At 41.4% G+C, this 18,449-nt stretch overlaps 1 protein-coding gene across 1 annotated transcript in view; it reads right to left on the reverse strand.

Moving 5' to 3' along the window:
- LOC123999764 (kin of IRRE-like protein 3) overlaps window positions 1-18,449 on the reverse strand; it is a 138,962-nt gene that overhangs the window by 25,090 nt on the left and 95,423 nt on the right. The window contains exons 7-10 of the mRNA XM_046305791.1: window positions 17,715-17,863; window positions 17,033-17,160; window positions 10,027-10,153; window positions 1,577-1,677 (exon numbers count right to left, since the gene is read on the reverse strand). Of these exons, the coding sequence (XP_046161747.1) occupies window positions 1,577-1,677; window positions 10,027-10,153; window positions 17,033-17,160; window positions 17,715-17,863 (505 nt within the window). The remainder of the gene's footprint in view (window positions 1-1,576; window positions 1,678-10,026; window positions 10,154-17,032; window positions 17,161-17,714; window positions 17,864-18,449) is intronic.

Here is an 18,449-nt window from a genome sequence, read left to right on the forward strand (position 1 = left end):
TGCCAAGGAAGCCAATAAGTAAATGTGTAATTTGGACGATCCCTTTAAGAAGATACTGATGTCAAAATGCATTACACACCATGCACTGTAGCCAATTAGTTTTGTCTTTGTAGCTTATATTTCAAAGTTAAACTACTTTTTAACTTACAGTGCCTTCAGAAAGTATTCACACCCCTTGACTTTTTCCACATTTTGTTGTGGTACAGCCTGAATTTAAAATTGATGACATTTATATTTTGTGTCACTGATCTACAAATGATACCCCATTATGTCAAAGTGGAATTATGTTTTTAGAATTGTTTATAAATGAATACAAAATGCAAAGCTGAAATCTTTAGAGTGAAGAGGTATTCAACCCTTTTGTTATGGCCTAAATAAGTTCAGGAGTAAAAATGTGCTTAACAGGTCACACAATAAGTTGAATGGACTCACTCTGTGTGTAATAATAATGTTTTAAAATATTTTTAAATGACTACCCCATCTCTGTACCCCACACATTTCAAGCACGGATTCAAGTACAAAGACCAGGGAGGTTTTCCAATGGTTCACAAAGATCTACCTATTGGTAGATGGGTAAAAAAAAAAGCGAAACAAAACTGATATTGAAACTCCCTTTAAGCACGGTGCAGTAATTAATTACAGTTTGGATGGTTTCGCCATGAGATTTCACCATGAGTCCAATGGTGATTTTAAAACATTTTAAAACATTTACAGAGTTTAATGGTTGTAATAGGCGCTAACTGTGGATGGATCAAAAACATTGTAGTTACGCCACAATAGTAACATACTGTAAATTACAGAGTGGAAAGAAGGAAGCCTGTACAGAATCAAAATATTCCAAAACATGCATCCTGTTTGCAATAAGGTACTAATGTAATAGTACAGAAAATGTGGCAAAGAAATAAATTATGTGCTGAATACAAAAGGTTGTGTTTGGTGCAAATCCAAGACAACACATCACTGAGTACCATTCGTCTTCGTATTTTCAAGCATGATGGTGGCTGCATCATGGTTCAGTTTGCTTTCCAACAGATACTGGGAGACAAATTCCCCTTCAGCAGGACAATTACCTAAAACTCAAGTCCAAGTATACACTGGAGTTGCTTCCAAGATGACATTGAATGTTACTGATTGGCCTAATTTACAGTTTGACATAAATTGGCTTGAAAATCTACGGCAAGACTTGAAAATTGCGTGTAGCAATGATCAACAACCGACTTGACAGAGCTTGAAGATTTTTTGAAACAATAATGGGCAAATATTTTATAATCCAGGTGTGCAAAGTCTACCCAGATAGACTCACAGCTGTCATTTCTGCCAATGGTGATTCTAAGGTATTGACTCAGGTTGAATACTTATCTAATCAAGATACTGTATACTAGTGTTTAATTTTCCAGTAATTCCATTAAAAAAGACAAATCCATTTGAATCCCACTCTGTGACACAACAAAATATGTAGAAATTCAAGGAGTGTGAATACTTTCTGAAGGCCCTGTATTTCGCAAGAGTATATAACTTCAGGAAATCAGTCTTTAAAATAAATGTTTTTAGAAAGAAGGAGGGATGAGTGACTCACAATGCGGTCGGGAGGAGGAGTGCTGCGGATGAAACACTTGATCTGCCCCTTCTCCCCATAGAGGGCTTGCTGGGTCTGGGTGCTGGAGATAGTGGGAGGACCTACAGCAAAGCCAAGGGAAAACCAGTCAATCACTCCAATAAAACACTGACATATATCACTGGCCTATCAGAAGGCACACTTTAACGGCGCCGCGGCGGGGGAAGGTGAAGGGCATAGGCATTATAATAGATTTGAGTTTACAGTAAAATGGAGATGAGCAATTATTCATGATGATACTAATTTGTTTTTTTTAGGGTGAGATTCCCGGCATGATGAAAAACTGGTTGTTTTTTATTGCTAAAAGGCAAAGAAAGAGACTGAGAAATGTAGAAGGGTTGGAGGGAAGGGGGTGGACAGCAGAGGACAGAGGAAGAGTTAGATTAAGGGCTAGAGAAAATTAAGTCATATTCCAGTTTGCTGTCCTGTGCGTTAGTTCTATTTCTTCCCCTGCGCCTGTGAAAGGAAACCCTTGAAATGTGTGACCTTTGACTGACACATGGTGACGATGATAGACTCCCAACTCCCAACTCAAGGAGCTCTTGCTAATTCCAGAACTGCTGACCATGAGAATAACAACAACAACAAATTAATTCGGTTCAACTGCAGCAGCATTTCACTCAACAAAACCAAGGGCCTGAATTCTGTGTCACTGTTTACAGAAGCAAAACAGGCACCAATAGAAGTAAAATAAAGGGAGGAGGAAATAATACCTGCCTTCTTTTGAAGTAACAATGATTTTTTTTCAAGTAATTATTGTAGTTTGTAATGCTTTTTAGCAGAAATAGTATCATCATCAGTTTTATTTGTCCACCACAGCTACCAATTACAGTTACCATTGCATTCCTAAAATGGCTGCTATTCTTGCAACTGCATTCCTGCAGAATGTTGTACACTCTAAAACAACAGAACTGTCTATTTTCCCCCCATCTAAACCTTGTGCAACATGTAAATGTTCCAGCCAAAATCCTCTGACCTCATTATCACTGGCGATGTCCCTGCCTCTGACTTGGGTGTCATTGAGCTACGCTTCTCTGACCACAAGGTTGTGACACTGCCTTTGACCGCTCCAACTCCTCTCCACTGCCCAAAGAGGACCTTTAAATTCCGCAACCTGAAGAAACTTAACCCATCCCTCTTTCAGGAACACATCTGACTACTGTGAACTGGTCCTCGATGACATGGTCAATCTGTATAACAGCACTCTGAGTAATACGCTGAACATCCTTGCCCCAGAGGTCATCTCCTTGGTTCACTGCGCAGAATGAAGACTCATCGCCCCCAGCGACTTTGGAGGAAGGAGGGCCTCACTGTCCACCGATTGGCCTATAAAGACTACCAGGTTCTACTTAAAAGCAGCACGATCAGCTTTCTACTCTGCCATGATTGACAATAACAAAGGTAACCCCAGAACCCTGTTCTCTATCATCAACTGCCTTATCAACCTTGCAAACACATGCTCTATCACAGCCTCATTTGAGCAGTGCAATAGCTACTCAGATTTTGTCAAGACAAAGATTGACACCATCAGTACAAACATCAAAGCCTCTAAGATGGCCTGCACCCCACCTCCTGAAACCCCAACTCAGACTGCCCCTCCCATCAGCAACTTTACAGAAGTCACATCTGCTGTTGGGGAGTCAATCATCTCTAAAATAAAGGCCCCCACTTGCTCCCTTGACCCTATACCTACATCCCTACTAAAAACCTGCTAATCCAGCCTGCTTATGTTTGGCACCAAACTGATCAACAATTCCCTGCTGATGGGAGAGGTACCATCAATTTTCAAACCAGCTCCAGTCATCCCCTTACTGAATAAACCCAACCTTGACCAGGGCAGCCTATCCATCTACAGGTCCATCTCCAACCTCCCCTTCCTATCAAAAGCACTTGAGAAAGTGGTTGCAAACCAGCTTCAATCACATCTATCATCTAACCAGTTGTACAAGGTTTTCCAGTCTGGCTTTTGGCCCTTGCACAGCACCCGAAACAGATCTGGTTAAAGTTACCAATGACCTACTGATTGATGGCTGTGATTCTGATTCTCCTAGCATCCTCCTCCTCTTAGATCTCAGTGCTGCTTTTTACACCATAGACCACAGTATCCTCCTGTGGTATCTCAGAGAGCACACCGCTGTCTCTGGAATAGCTCTGAACTGGTTCTCCTCCTACCTCTCCATTAGGAAGCAATACATTACTATTGTAGAGTCCAGATCAAAGGAGTCTGCTGTCACATGTGGTGTCCCACAGAGGTCAGCGCTGGGGCCTAGCCTGTTTTTAATTTACATTCTCCCTCTCGGACAAATCCTCAGAGATTATGACATCAACTTCCACTGCTATGCTGACGATACCCAGGTCTACATTAACACCAAACTAGAAACAATCTTTGCCCTAGCGAAACTCAGCAGCTGCCTAGAGGACATCAGGGCATCAAGACTTGAGGCTGTGCTTATTGGGACACCCAAATAGGTCACTAGTGCTTGAAACATCTGCCCTACAATCAACGGCCAGGCCATCCCCCTGTCCTCTGTCATCTTCAACGTAGGTGTCAAGCTTGATCCTGTCCTTTGAAGTCATTCAATGCCCACATAAAATCAATATGTGAAACATAATTTTTCCAGTTTAAAACTTTGCCCGGTTCATACCATCACTCTCCCCGCTAGATGCAGAGAAACTCATCCATGCCTTCATCTTCTCTAGGATGACAAGAAGTCAGATCATATCACTAAAGCATTGACTTCAAAATTCTCATGCTTTTATTTAAAGACTTGAATGGATTGAGCCCCACCCACATCAGCAACCTCATCTCAATCAATTTGATTTGATTTGATTTGAATCACGAGCTATCTCGCACTCTCCTCTCCAGCTACTCCCTACTGCTTCAAGTCCGCAAGACATGTCTCCGAAGTATGCGGGACACAGCCTTCTGCTCCCTTGCCCCTTGCCTATATAATACTTTCCCTGACCATCTGAGTGCTGTTCCAACACTCAGAACTTTTAAAACGGGCCTTAAAACCTTATTCCACAAACTATCTTTTTCATAGTCCTAGCCCCAATCTAAAATGTATTTAACACTATTGCTACACTATTGCTATTTTATCTGCCTTGATTTAAATGTATGTTGTTTTTATGTATACCTTTTATTTAGCTTTGAGATAACTCTGTAATGAAAAGCGCTATACAAATTAAATGTACTATTATTATTATTATTATAATTATTAGTAGTAGTAAAAAATATGGAGAGGAACAAAAAACAGTTTTTTCTGAGGGAGAGTGACTTTCCAGTGCAAAATGGGCTTCTCTATACAGCCAAATGTATTCACACAGAGAGTGGGGAGTCCGAGAGATCTGACAAGGGACGGAGAAGTGCAAATGAGTGCTATAATTAGATGACTTTATCTCCCAGCCTCAGCCTTGGAGCAGCTCTCCTGATCTACCGGAGGAGGTAGACAGGGTGGGTGTATTTAATGGAGAAGGGGAGGGGATGGGAGGAGGAGAAAAAAATTATCGCACTTGTCGTTTCATACTAGCACCGGCATGTTCTTAATTGAGGAAAAATGTACTTACTATGACTGTAATATGTGGTTTTCTCACCCAGCTATCTTAAGATGAAACTGTAAATCACTTTGGATAAGAGTGTCTGCTAAATGACTCAAATGTAAATGCAAAAATGAAAGAAGAGAAGAGGAGAAAGGGTGTTACTTGTTTGTGATTGAATTTGAAGATTCACCAGCCTGGAATCTAAACTGATATGCTCTGTTTCACCATTGTTTTACTTTACAATATCAGTCTTAACCATAACATGTCCAATCAGCCTCCTTTCATAAATGATGGTGATGGGTGGGTTTAGCGTGAAAACCCTTTGGCCAAATGCTACACCTTTCCAGTTTGTCAAATAATTCACTTCCTGACACAAGCTTCAAGGAGAGAATAAGCCTCCTTCATAAGGAAGGAGAAATTCATACATCCCAAACCTCTCTCTCTTATTGCTTTGCTACAGCAGAACTGTATTACATCAAAACAGTTTGTCTACATGCCTCCAGAACTCTTTCTCATTGACTGGTTAAACCTGCAATGAGAGCAGACAATAAGAGGGCCTCTTTGGCAAGGGAGAGGGAGAAAAAAGTACAATTTAAGGTCGGCCATTTTGTGAATACCTACGCACCTGCTATTCTTGTGCCATGAATTCTATGATGACCTCCCGTCTTCAGAAATTGTGCTTGTACGGGGGAGTTAGTTGATAGAGTTCGCCATCGATTGCCTGACTTGCACGGTCTTCAGGTGTAGTAAACAACTGTCTTTGTTTTCTATATCTATTTATTGATTAGTTAAAAAGGTTGCAATAAATTTTCATTTCGCCTTGGCCAGCTGTAAGGCTGGGAGTTTAGATCGATTGAAAAATGTGTTAAATCGCTTTTTTCACCTTTAATGACATGTATCCTGTGTTGTTGTTTATTTCTGGTGCAACATGCTCATTCCAGTCAAGGTGAAGTCATTGTCAATTATGCTGATTATATTATCGAACGCTAATTGACTGACTGTTTTTTCCCTTTCAGATAATTGACTGACTACATTTTTTTCTATAATCAATTAAATTGGAGTCCAGATAACATACATGTTTTGTCATACAGTGCCTCTCTGGAAAGTATTCAGACCTTTTGCCTTTTTCCACATTTTGTTACATTACAGTCTTATTCTATAATCAATTAAATTGGAGTCCACCTGTAGTGGAAAGGCACACACCTGTACATATGAGGTTTCACAATTGACCGTGCATGTCAGAGAAAAAAACCTAGCCATGAGGTCGAAGAAAGTGTTCGTAGAGCTCCGACACATGATTGTGTTGAGGCACAGATCTGGAGAAGGATACCAACAAAATTTTGCAGCATTAAAGGTCCCAATTGCCTTACCTTCTCACGCCATTTGCCCACACTGTAACATACTTTTTTCTATTGTGTTACCGACTGTACGTTTGTTTATTTCATGTGTAACTCTGTTGTTGTTTGTGTCACACTGCTTTGCTTTATCTTGGCCAGGTCACAGTTCTCAACTGGCCTACCTAGTTTTAAATAAAGGTGAAATAAAACATTTATTAAAAAAAGGTCCCCAAGAACACAGCGGCCTCCATCATTCTTAATGGAAGAAGTTTGGAACCACCAAGACTCTTCCTAGAGCTGGCGCCCGGCCAAACTGAGCAATCGGGGGAGAAGGGCCTTGGTCAGGGAGGTGACAAAGCACCCGATGGTCTCTCTGACAGAGCTCTAGAGTTCCTCTGTGGAGATGGGAAAACCTTCCAGAAGGACAACCATCTCTGCGGCACTCCACCGATCAGGGCTTCACGGACTACAGGGGGAACACCGACTTTGGAATCTCCTTCTCCGTGGTCGACGTAAGACATTGAAGCGTGTTACCCTCGCAAAGTTGTCGGCCTAGATGGCATCGTCACGTCCACAGAACATGCGCAGGCCAGCTGGCTGCTGTGTTTACAGACATATTCAATCAATCCCTATCCCAGTCTGCTGATCCCACATGCTTCAAGAGGGCCACCAATGTTCCTGTTCCCAAGAAAGCTAAGGAAACTGAGCTAAACGACTATCGCTCCATAGCACTCACTTCTGTAATCATTAAGTGCTTTGAGAGACGAGCCAAGGATCATATCACCTCCACCCTACCTGACACCCTAGACCCACTCCAATTTTTTTACCGCCCCAATAGGTCCACAGACGATGCAATCACAATCACACTGCCCTAACACATCTGGATAAGAGGAATACCTATGTAAGAATATTGTTCCTCGATTACAGCTCAGCATGTAATAACAAACTTGTAAGCTATCTGTAAATACAAATAAAATTGTTAAATTATGAGCCTTGTTTGTTAAGCCACAGAAAAAGTGAGCAACATTCACACTAGCTATGATTGGCTGAGATAATGAGTGGGTTGGACATGCCAAGGGAGGAGTACGAATTGGTTTGCCAATGAAGCTCATCAGTCTGTGTTGGTAATCCTGTCAAACGCTGCATTTTTAAAAGGGTATTGTGTAGTGGCGCTGCATAAGTGTGGCTTTCCACTTTCTGGAGGATCAAGCTTTGAAATCAGTGGAATTAGAGTATGATAGCTAAAGCGATGGAGGAAACACCTGTCTCCGGATTACAACTTCAAACTAAGGGCAACCATGGCATGGCATTCCTAACAGGGAGACGTGTCCATGCACAATGATGTATACAGGTAAGATAGTCAAGCGTCAGTTAGCTACATTTTTAGATATTACACGTTTTCTAATTTTGACTGAAAGTGGTTTAATTTCAAGCTAAAGTGTATTGTTAGCTAGCTAGCTAACGTTAGCTGGCTAGCTCCCTAGCTGATGTTATAATTCGTTTCCCAGAGCGGTTTGCTGTTCTAGTTAGATAACATTGAACATGGTTGGTTAGCTCACAGCAATTTGGAATTGTTGGCACTGTTCATTGTTGCTTAACTAGCTGGCTGGCTCGTTAGCTAACGTTACGTGACGCGTGTACAAAACCCGTTGAATATGGCCAGTGTCAGTAAACATATGCAGGAAAGCATAATGAAATTACAGCCAGCAGAGCTGGTTTGGCTGTTTTCATGCAATCCAGAGGTTAAAAAATCATTGTTCAGAGCGTCAAGTGTGTGATTCGAGAGTGAAACAAGATGGGTGGGTGAGGGTGTGAACGATGCTGAATGGGTGTAGACGAAGAAGAGCTCTTCACTAGATAGTAAAACATTGAAAGCCGATTTTCTCAAAAGTGAGTTTACAAGTTGATCAAATTTCAATGCAGAATTACTTTTCCATTGTTCCTCAAATACATTGTATGATATATAATTTTGCAGCTCTGTGTCTCCACATTTATCTAAGGTAAAAAACACCATTTCAAATGTTGCTGCATAAGATCGATTCCAGGTGGTGAGTCACATGTCAGCTCTGCTTCTAGATCCTAAGCGACTTTGCAGTATTTTGTTTTTATTTGTGTATTATTTCTTACAATGGACCCAGCTCTCTGCAGATCATTCACTAGGTCCCCCCGTGTGGTTCTGGGATTTTTGCTCACCGTTCTTGTGATCATTTTGACCCCACGGGGTGAGATCTTGCGTGGAGCCCCAGATTGAGGGAGATTATCAGTGGTCTTGTATGTCTTCCATTTCCTAATAATTGCTCCCACAGTTGATTTCTTCAAACCAAGCTGCTTACCTATTGCAGATTCAGTCTTCCCAGCCGGTGCAGGTGTACAATTTTGTTTCTGGTGTCCTTTGACAGCTCTTTGTTCTTGGCCATAGTGGAGTTTGGAGTGTGACTGTTTGAGGTTGTTGACAGGTGTCTTTTATTCTGATAACAAGTTCAAACAGGTGCCATTAATACAGGTAACGAGTGGAAGACAGAGGAGCCTTAAAGAAGAAGTTACAGGTCTGTGAGAGCCAGAAATCTTGCTTGTTTGTAGGTGACCAAATGCTTATTTTCCACCATAATTTGCAAATAAATTCATGAAAAATCCTACAATGTAATTATCTGGATTTCTTTTCTCATTTTGTCTGTCATAGTTGAAGTGTAACTATGATGAAAATTACAGGCCTCTCTCGTCTTTTTAAGTGGGAGAACTTGCACAATTGGTGGCTGACTAAATATTTTTTTGCCCCACTGTATGTATGAAAATACCCTCAAATATAAGGTGACATTCTGTACTTTCACCTCATAAAAAAAAGTTTATTTCATATACAAAATGATGGAGTATAGAATCAAATTAAATGTTTTAGCTTCATTGTCCAAATAAATATGTAGGGGAGTGCATCTATAATAGGAGTAGGGTTTGAGCGATATTATGATAGTGTCAGGTATCAATGATGATTGATGGCTATCTTGATATGACAGATGATAGCATTACATCTAAAAGTTACAGTTAATTTTTACTTACTAAGTTACAGTCCTTGCTGTGATCAAATCCATGCTTTTATTCTCCCAGTTAAAAGCAAACTACACTATGACCTATGACCCCCTGATATTGACACCACTATTGTAAATATGTCTCTGCTAGCCTGAAACATGTCCCTGAGCTTGGAACAGCTTCCACATTCCACTGGGCAAAAACTAGTTGAATGAATGTCGTTTCCACGTAATTTCAACCCCAAAATGTTTTGTGATGAGGTTAAATCAATGTGGAAAACTGATTTGATTTTTAAAAGGCCAATTATTGAAGGGAATTTAGTTTTTCGTCACCCAACTTTTAACCTAAATCCAATGACATGGTGAATTATTTTGTTGATTTCATGTTGAATTCATGTTAGTTGACAACTTAACCGAATGTAAATTAAAATTAGACGTTGAACTGACGTCTTTGCCCAGTGGGATCCAGCTTGGAAATGAATTTGGCATTAATCCTGATGTGAAGTGCACTTACCATTCACAGTGAGGGACACTTCCTTTTCTCCAGCTCCAACTCGGGGGACCACCGCCCGGCATACGTACTTCCCAGCATCATCCTGCCTCACCGCCTTGAGCGTCAGGATGTTGTCATTGCTAAGCACCTGTGGACGGTCACGAAAGGTCAGGTTGGGTTAAAGGTCAAAGGTCAGGCAGGTGATAAAACGCTTGTCTCTGAACCCAAGACTGCAGCCAAGTACCGTCCAATCCTCAAATAAGCCCATCACAATTATCTCTCACCAAAAGGAGAGTGTTGGCAGCACCTTAATGTCTGCAAAGCCACTTGAGCCACTGCTTTACTAAACAGCATAAAAGTGTATGATAACTCAATAATATCAATAAATATATGCCATTTAGCAGACGCTTTTATCCAAAGCAACTTACAGTCAGTCATGTGTGCATACATTCTACGTATGGGTGGTCCCGGGAATCAAACCCACTACCCTGGTGTTACAAGCGCCATGCTCTACCAACTGAGCTACATAAACTGCATGGGTGGAATTGCCTATATGACAAACTGAAAGCAGTGGACCATCTAAAACATATTATTTTCAACCATACCATTATGCATGTCAAATCAAATCAAAGTTTATTTGTCACCTGCTATGCTATAGAATACAATTGAATAGAATAACGGTAAAATTGAATATAATTACTGTTAGAATAAAACAGTAGAGGATAGGACAGGAAATAATAAAATTGAATAGAATGCAAACATTTAAAAGAATAGAAACAGAACAGAAAAACATACGGTGCCTTGGGAAAGTATTCAGACCCTTTGACTTTTTTCACATTTTGTTACGTTACAGCCTTATTCTAAAATTTATTTTCCTCATCAATCTACACACAACACTCCATAATGTGTTTTTTAGACATTTTTGCAAATGTAAAAAACTTAAATATCACATTTGCATAATTATTTAGACCCTTTGCAATGAGAATCAAAATTGAGCTCAGTTGCATCCTGTTTCCATTGATCATCCTTGATATGTTTTTACAACTTGATTGGAGTCCACCTTTGACAAATTAAATTGATTGGACATGATTTGGAAAGGCACACACCTGTCTATAGAAGGTCACACAGTTGACAGTGCATGTCAGAGCAAAAACCAAGCCATGATGTCGAAGGAATTGTCCATAGAGCTCCGAGATATGATAGTGCCGAGGCACAGATCTGGGGAAGGGTACCAAAACATTTCTGCAGCATTAACAGTCCCCAAGAACACAGTGACGTGCATAATTCTTAAATGGAAGAAGTTTCGAACCACCAAGACTCTTTCTTGAGTTGAGCAATCGGGGGAGAAGGGCCCTGGTCGGGAGGTGACTAAGAACCTGATGGTCTCTCTGACAGAGCTCCAGAGTTCCTCTCTTGAGATGGGAGAACCTTCCAGAAGGACAACCATCTCTGGAGCACTCCACCAATTATGCCTTTACGGTAGAGTGGCCAGACGGAAGCCACACCTCTGTAAAAGGCACATGACAGCCAGCTTGGAGTTTGCCAAAATGCACCTAAAGACTTTCAGACCATGAGAAACAATGAAAAACAAGATTCTCTGGATTCTCTGAAACTAAGCTTGGACTCTTTGGACCAAATGCCAAAAGTCACGTCTGGAGGAAACCTGGCACCATCCCTACGGTGAAGCATGGTGGTGGCAGCATCATGCTATGGGGATGTTTTTCAGAGGCAGGGACTGGGAGACTAGTCAGGATTGAGGAAAAGATGAATGGAGCAAAGTACAGAGAGATCCTTGATGAAAACTTGCTCCAGAGCACCCAGGACCTCAGACTGGGGCGAAGGTTCAGGTTCCAACAGGACAATTACCCAAATCACACAGCAAAGACAAGGCAGGAGTGTCTTCGGAACAAGTCTCTGAATGTCCTAGAGTGGCCAAGCCAGAGCCCGGACTTGAACCCGATTGAATATATCTGGAGAGACCTGAAAATACCTATGCAGCAATGCTATCCATCCAACCTGTCAGAGCTTGAGAGGATCTGCAAATACAGGATCTGAATACTTATGTAAATGTGATAGTAAAAATGTCAAATTTGTCATTATGGGGTATTGTGTGTAGATTGACAAGTAAAAAAAAACAATTTAATCAATTTTAGAATACGGCTGTAACCTAACAAAATTTGGAAAAAGTCAAATGGTCTGAATACTTTCCGAAGGCAATGTAGAATAGAATATTATACTTTATTGCTCTTAATCCTTATGCTATCAACTTACATGGATTTCAAACTAGGGTCATTTTGACCCCAAGAAGAAACTATTGGGAAAAAGAACCAATCATAGTAAAATATAAACTTAATTCTAATCAAAACATACACTAAGTTTACAAAACCTTTGGAACACCTTCCTAATATTGAGTTGCATCCTCTTTTGCTCTCAGACAAGCCTACATTTGTCAACTTTACAAGGTGTCAAAAGTGTTCCACAGGGATGCTGGCCCATGCTGACTACAATGCTTCCCACAGTTGTGTCAAGTTGGCTGGATGTCCTTTGGGGGATGGACCTTTCTTGATAAACACAGGAAACTGTTGAGTGTGAAAAACCCAGCAGTATTGCAGTTCTTGACACACTCAAACCGTACACCATACCTCATTCAATATTTTGTCTTGTCCATTCACCCTTTTAATGGCACAGATACAAAATCTATGTCTCAATTGTCTCAATACTTAAAAATGGTTCTTTAACCTGTCTCCTCCCCTTCATCTACACTGATTGAATTGGATTTAACAGCTGACATCGATAAGGGATCATAGCCTTTCCTAATGTTTTGTACACTCAGTGTAATTAGACATGTACATTATGTTATCAGAAATATTTTTTTTAACCAAAACAGACCATTATTTTAGTAAAAGTACAATTAATTAGCATATTCTCTCAAACGAAAATATACTTAAATAATGTGCAGCTTTTTTCGAAAGTACAATTCACACTAATAATAAAAAGCAGATTTACTTTCATTTGATTGTAGTATTATTTAGTTTTTAGAATTTTGAAATAAATATGAATTTAAAAATGGGCGGTACACCAACATTTGAAATATACTTAATTTTACTGACAAAAAGTAATTAACCAATTGATCCTGAGATAATTACCAAAACTATGGCTTCATTTTCTTTATTTGCTTTACTTCTTTATTTACCCCACTGCCAGCATCGCTGCTAGTGACACAATGGGAGTGGTAGGATCTATGGCAGGATGCTCCAAAATGCATGCCCAAATCCTCAAAGTCACTTCAAACCAAATGTTACAGCAAACAAAGAAACATAAGTCACACATATAGAATATTGGAAGGCATTATAGGAATTCTGGTATTTATATGCCATCTGCAGTAGAATAACTATTTTTCAGGGAATACACACCACTACAGTATGTGTACATTCCGAGAGTAGCTGGTTTCTGTCATACAGTTCTACCAAGTATTCATACCACTGACAGACTTTCATGAGCTGTTTTGACTGCAACTAAGCATATATCTAAGGTATTTTATATATTGTACATAGTCATAGTTATAGCCAGTTATAACCATAGACGAGTACACCAGGTGCACCATCTCTGCAGGTGATCTGTCTATCAGGTCAAGATCACTGCAACAGTTTCACCTCCACCCACTGATTATCAAATCAAATCAAATTTTATTTGTCACTTACACATGGTTAGCAGATGTTAATGTGAGTGTAGCGAAATGCTTGTGCTTCTAGTTCTGACAATGCAGTAGTAACCAACGAGTAATTTACCTAACAATGCCACAACTGCTACCTTATACACGGAAGTGTAAAGGGAAAAAGAATATGTACATAAAGACATATGAATGAGTGAAGGTACAGAACGGCATAGGCAAGATGCAGTAGATGGTATCGAGTACAGTATATACATATGAGATGAGTAATGTAGGGTATGTAAACATTATATTAAGTGGCATTGTTTAAAGTGGCTAGTGATACATTTTTTTTACATCAATTTCCATTATTAAAGTGGCTGGAGTTGAGTCAGTATGTTGGCAGCAGCCACTCAATGTTAGTGGTGGCTGTTTAACAGTCTGATGGCCTTGAGATAGAAGCTGTTTTTCAGTCTCTCAGTCCCTGCTTTGATGCACCTGTACTGACCTCTCCTTCTGGATGATAGAGGGGTGAACAGGCAATGGCTCGGGTGGTTGTTGTCCTTGATGATCTTTATGGCCTTCTTGTGACATCGGGTGGTGTAGGTGTCCTGGAGGGCAGGTAGTTTGCCCCCGGTGATGCGTTGTACAGACCTCACTACCCTCTGGAGAGCCATACGGTTGTGGGTGGAGCAGTTTCCGTACCAGGCGGTGATACAGCCCAACAGGATGCTCTCGATTGTGCATCTGTAAAAGTTTGTGAGTGCTTTTGGTGACAAGCCAAATTTCTTCAGTCTCCTGAGGTTGCAGAGGCACTGCTGCGCTGTGGGTGGACCAATTCAGTTTGTCCGTGATGTGTACGCCGAGTAACTTACAATTTACTACCCTCTCCACTACTGTCCCGTCAATATGGATAGGGGGGTGCACCCTCTGCTGTTTCCTGAAGTCCACGATCATCTCCTTTGTTTTGTTGACGTTGAGTGTGAGGTTATTTTCCTGACACCACACTCCGAGGGCCCTCACATCCTCCCTGTAGGCCATCTCGTCGTTGTTGGTAATCAAGCCTACCACTGTAGTGTTTGTCCGCAAACTTGATGATTGAGTTGGAGAGGTGCATGGCCACACAGTCGTGGGTGATCAGGGAGTACAGGAGAGGGCTCGGAACGCACCCTTGTGGAGCCCCAGTGTTGAGGATCAGCGGGGTGGAGATGTTGTTACCTACTCTCACCATCTGGGGGCGGCCCGTCAGGAAGTCCAGTACCCAGTTGCACAGGGCGGGGTCGAGACCCAGGGTCTTGAGCTTGATGACGAGCTTGGAGGGCACTATGGTGTTAAATGCCGAGCAGTAGTCGATGAACAGCATTCTCACGTAGGTATTCCCCTTGTCCAGATGGGTTAGGGCAGTGTGCAGTGTGGTTGCGATTGCGTTGTCTGTGGACCTATTTGGGTGGTAAGCAAATTGGAGTGGGTCTAGGGTGTCAGGTAGGGTGGAGGTGATATGGTCCTTGACTAGTCTCTCAAAGCACTTCATGATGACGGAAGTGAGTGCTACGGGGCGGTAGTTGTTTAGCTCAGTTACCTTAGCTTTCTTGGGAACAGGAACAATGGTGGCCCTATTGAAGCATGAGGGAACAGCAGACTGGGATAAGGATTGATTGAATATGTCCGTAAACCCACCAGCCAGCTGGTCTGCACATGCTCTGAGGACGTTTAAATGTTTTACTCACATCGGCTGCAGTGAAGGAGAGTCCGCATGTTTTGGTAGCTGGCTGTGTCAGTGGCACTGTATTGTCTTCAAAGCGAGCAAAGAAGTTATTTAGTCTGTCTGGGAGCAAGACATCCTGGTCCGCAAGGTGGCTGGTTTTCTACTTGTAATCCGTGATTGATTGTAGACCCTGCCACATAACTCTTGTGTCTGAGCGGTTGAATTGCGACTCTACTTTGTCTCTATACTGACGCTTAGCTTGTTTGATTGCCTTGTGGAGGGAATAGTTACACTGTTTGTATTCGGTCATGTTTCCGGTCACCTTGCCCTGATTAAAAGCAGTGGTTCGCACTTTCAGTTTCACGCAAATGCTGCCATCAATTTACGTTTTCTGGTTTGGGAATGTTTTAATAGTTGCTATGGATACGACATCGCCAATGCACTTTCTAATGAACTCGCTCACCGAATCAGCGTATTCGTCAATGTTGTTGTTGGACGCAATGCGAAACATATCCCAATCCACTTGTTCGAAGCAGTCTTAAAGCGTGGAATCAGATTGGTCGGACCAGCGTTGAACAGACCTGAGCGCGGGAGCTTCCTGTTTTAGTTTCTGTCTGTAGGCTGGAAGCAACAAAATGGAGTCATGGTCAGGTTTTCCGAAAGGAGGGCGAGGGAGGGCCTTATATGCGTCGTGGAAGTTAGAATAACAATGATCCAGGGATTTACCAGCCCTGGTTGTACAATAGATATGCTGATAGAATTTAGGGAGTCTTGTTTTCAGATGAGCCTTGTAAAGAATCCCCAGCTACAATGAATGCAGCCTCAGGATATGTGGTTTCCAGTTTGCATAGAGTCAAATAAAGTTTGTTCAGGGCCATCGATGTGTCTGCTTGGGGGGGAATATATACGGCTGTGATTATAATCGAAGAGAATTCTCTTGGTAGATAATGTGGTCGACATTTGATTGTGAGGAATTCTAGGTCAGGTGAACAGAAGGACTTGAGTTCCTGTATGTTGTTATGATCACACCACGTCTCGTTAATCATAAGGCATACCCCCCCGCCCCTCTTCTTACTAGAAATATGCTTTTTTCTTTCGGCGCGATGCGCGAAGAAACCATTATATGTATAACTCTCCAGAGAAACCTGGATTCAAATAAACACTTTAGATTCCCTAGAATAACTCATTTTTATATGCACCATAATAATGTTATTTTGGTTTGTACACAGTCAGACTTTACATGGTATAGAAAGTAAAACGTTAGTTTAGTACACGAGGAAACTATATCTCTGATCTTTCTATCTGGTCATAATCACTGATTCAGGTTCCCATCCACCCTCTGGTGGTATGGATAAATTGTTATTATGTCTCCAGAGAAACATAGATTCAAATAAAGGGTCGGATCTATCAAATTACAATAGACGAAATGAAGTGTTTTTGTCTGGTGTCAAAATTATCCCAAAGGACAATATATTTTTAAAAAGTCCATATTGATACAGAAGCACCAAACAATAATTTATATTTATTAAGAACAAGATGATTGGCAAAGTCTTGTGCTATGATAAAAATGTGCCTCTGGGCTCAAAATAACCCGAGTCGGTAGTATGAGGTTAATGGGTCTTGCACAATAAGCAACTGGAAATACAAGCATAATAAAAAGGATGATGGCCTACCACTCCAGAGCCACGTTTCATCCACACAATGGTGAGGGAGGGGTTTCCTGTCCAGGCACAGTTGAAGATAGCATCTGATCCCTGGTCCACCTGTAGGGACTGTGGCTCAGCAGCCATTCTGGGCCCATCTGGAACCACAGGAACAGAAATGGTTACACTTGATTTGGATAGTCCCCTATAGGTGATCTACAGATACTTAAGCTCCAGTATCAACAAACAAATAATTGCAACACTGTTGATACACAACAACTTGCTGGGGTTAGGGTAAGGGCTAGGGTTGAGTGTATGATTTGCGTGAGAGAAAGGGTAAGGTTGGGGTTAGGTCTAGTGTTAGGGTAAGGATTAAGGTTAGAGAAAGGATTTAGTGGATAGTTAGTTGAAATGTTGTTGACAGTTAGTTATCATCTACAAACCTTCTATTTGGGACTATCCATGTAGTGGTAGATGTGATTCGTAGTGCCTGTAGCTAGCTAGTTTTGGTTCCTTGGTCTGTTTGCTTGGGGACTACTCACAGTAGTGTGTGTGTGTGTGTGTGTGTGTGTGTGTGTGTGTGTGTGTGTGTGTGTGTGTGTGTGTGTGTGTGTGTGTGTGTGTGTGTGTGTGTGTGTGTGTGTGTGTGTGTGTGTGTGTGTGTGTGTGTGTGTGTGTGTGTGTGTGTGTGTGTTTGCGGATTACTACTCACAGTAGACATCCACGTTCCTGCTGATGTTGGTGCTGCCCAGCGCATTGGTGACCTCACAGGAGACGGGCTCTGTGAAGAACGAGTGGTCCACGATGACCTCATAGGTGTCACCTGACACCTGTCTGATGACGCTGCCCCCTTTGGCCCATCTGAATATACAACAGAGTATGTTGAAGTTAGACCTAGATGCTGATCTTGGGTCAGTTTAGCATTGTCCCCACTAATGGTAAATTAGGATTAGGGGAGGGGAAGCTGAACTGTACCCGAAGCTGCCTCTGGATGCTGATATTGGGTCGGTTTTGCATTTCCTCACTTATGATTTAAAGGGGCAATCTGCTGTTGCTACATCCATTTTTGGATTTATAAATTAATGATACTGTATGTACCCATTCATTCTTGAAGAATATTACTTATAAATGCTTCATGAGATTCTGTACCCCATCTGAACCCAAAATACACAATGTTCGTAAACAAAGTAAACGTAAACAAACACCGGATAGCCTCCAAACATGGCTCAAACTATAATGTTGATATTATGGATGGTCAGTCCTTGCATACATAGCTCTGTCTATGAATTTAAGAGTGGTTACAATTATCCAGCCCATACCTCATCTTCGGGGAAGATGGTGAAGTTGCCCATAGATTCTGATCTTTTCATCATCTATGGTCAATTTCACTGTCTTTCCTGTTGTGACCACTCTGGCAGGAAGTTTAGGATCAGATCTAGGATCAGCT

Source organism: Oncorhynchus gorbuscha, linkage group LG16 (assembly GCF_021184085.1).
Source record: "Oncorhynchus gorbuscha isolate QuinsamMale2020 ecotype Even-year linkage group LG16, OgorEven_v1.0, whole genome shotgun sequence".
Classification (NCBI taxonomy): domain Eukaryota; kingdom Metazoa; phylum Chordata; class Actinopteri; order Salmoniformes; family Salmonidae; genus Oncorhynchus; species Oncorhynchus gorbuscha.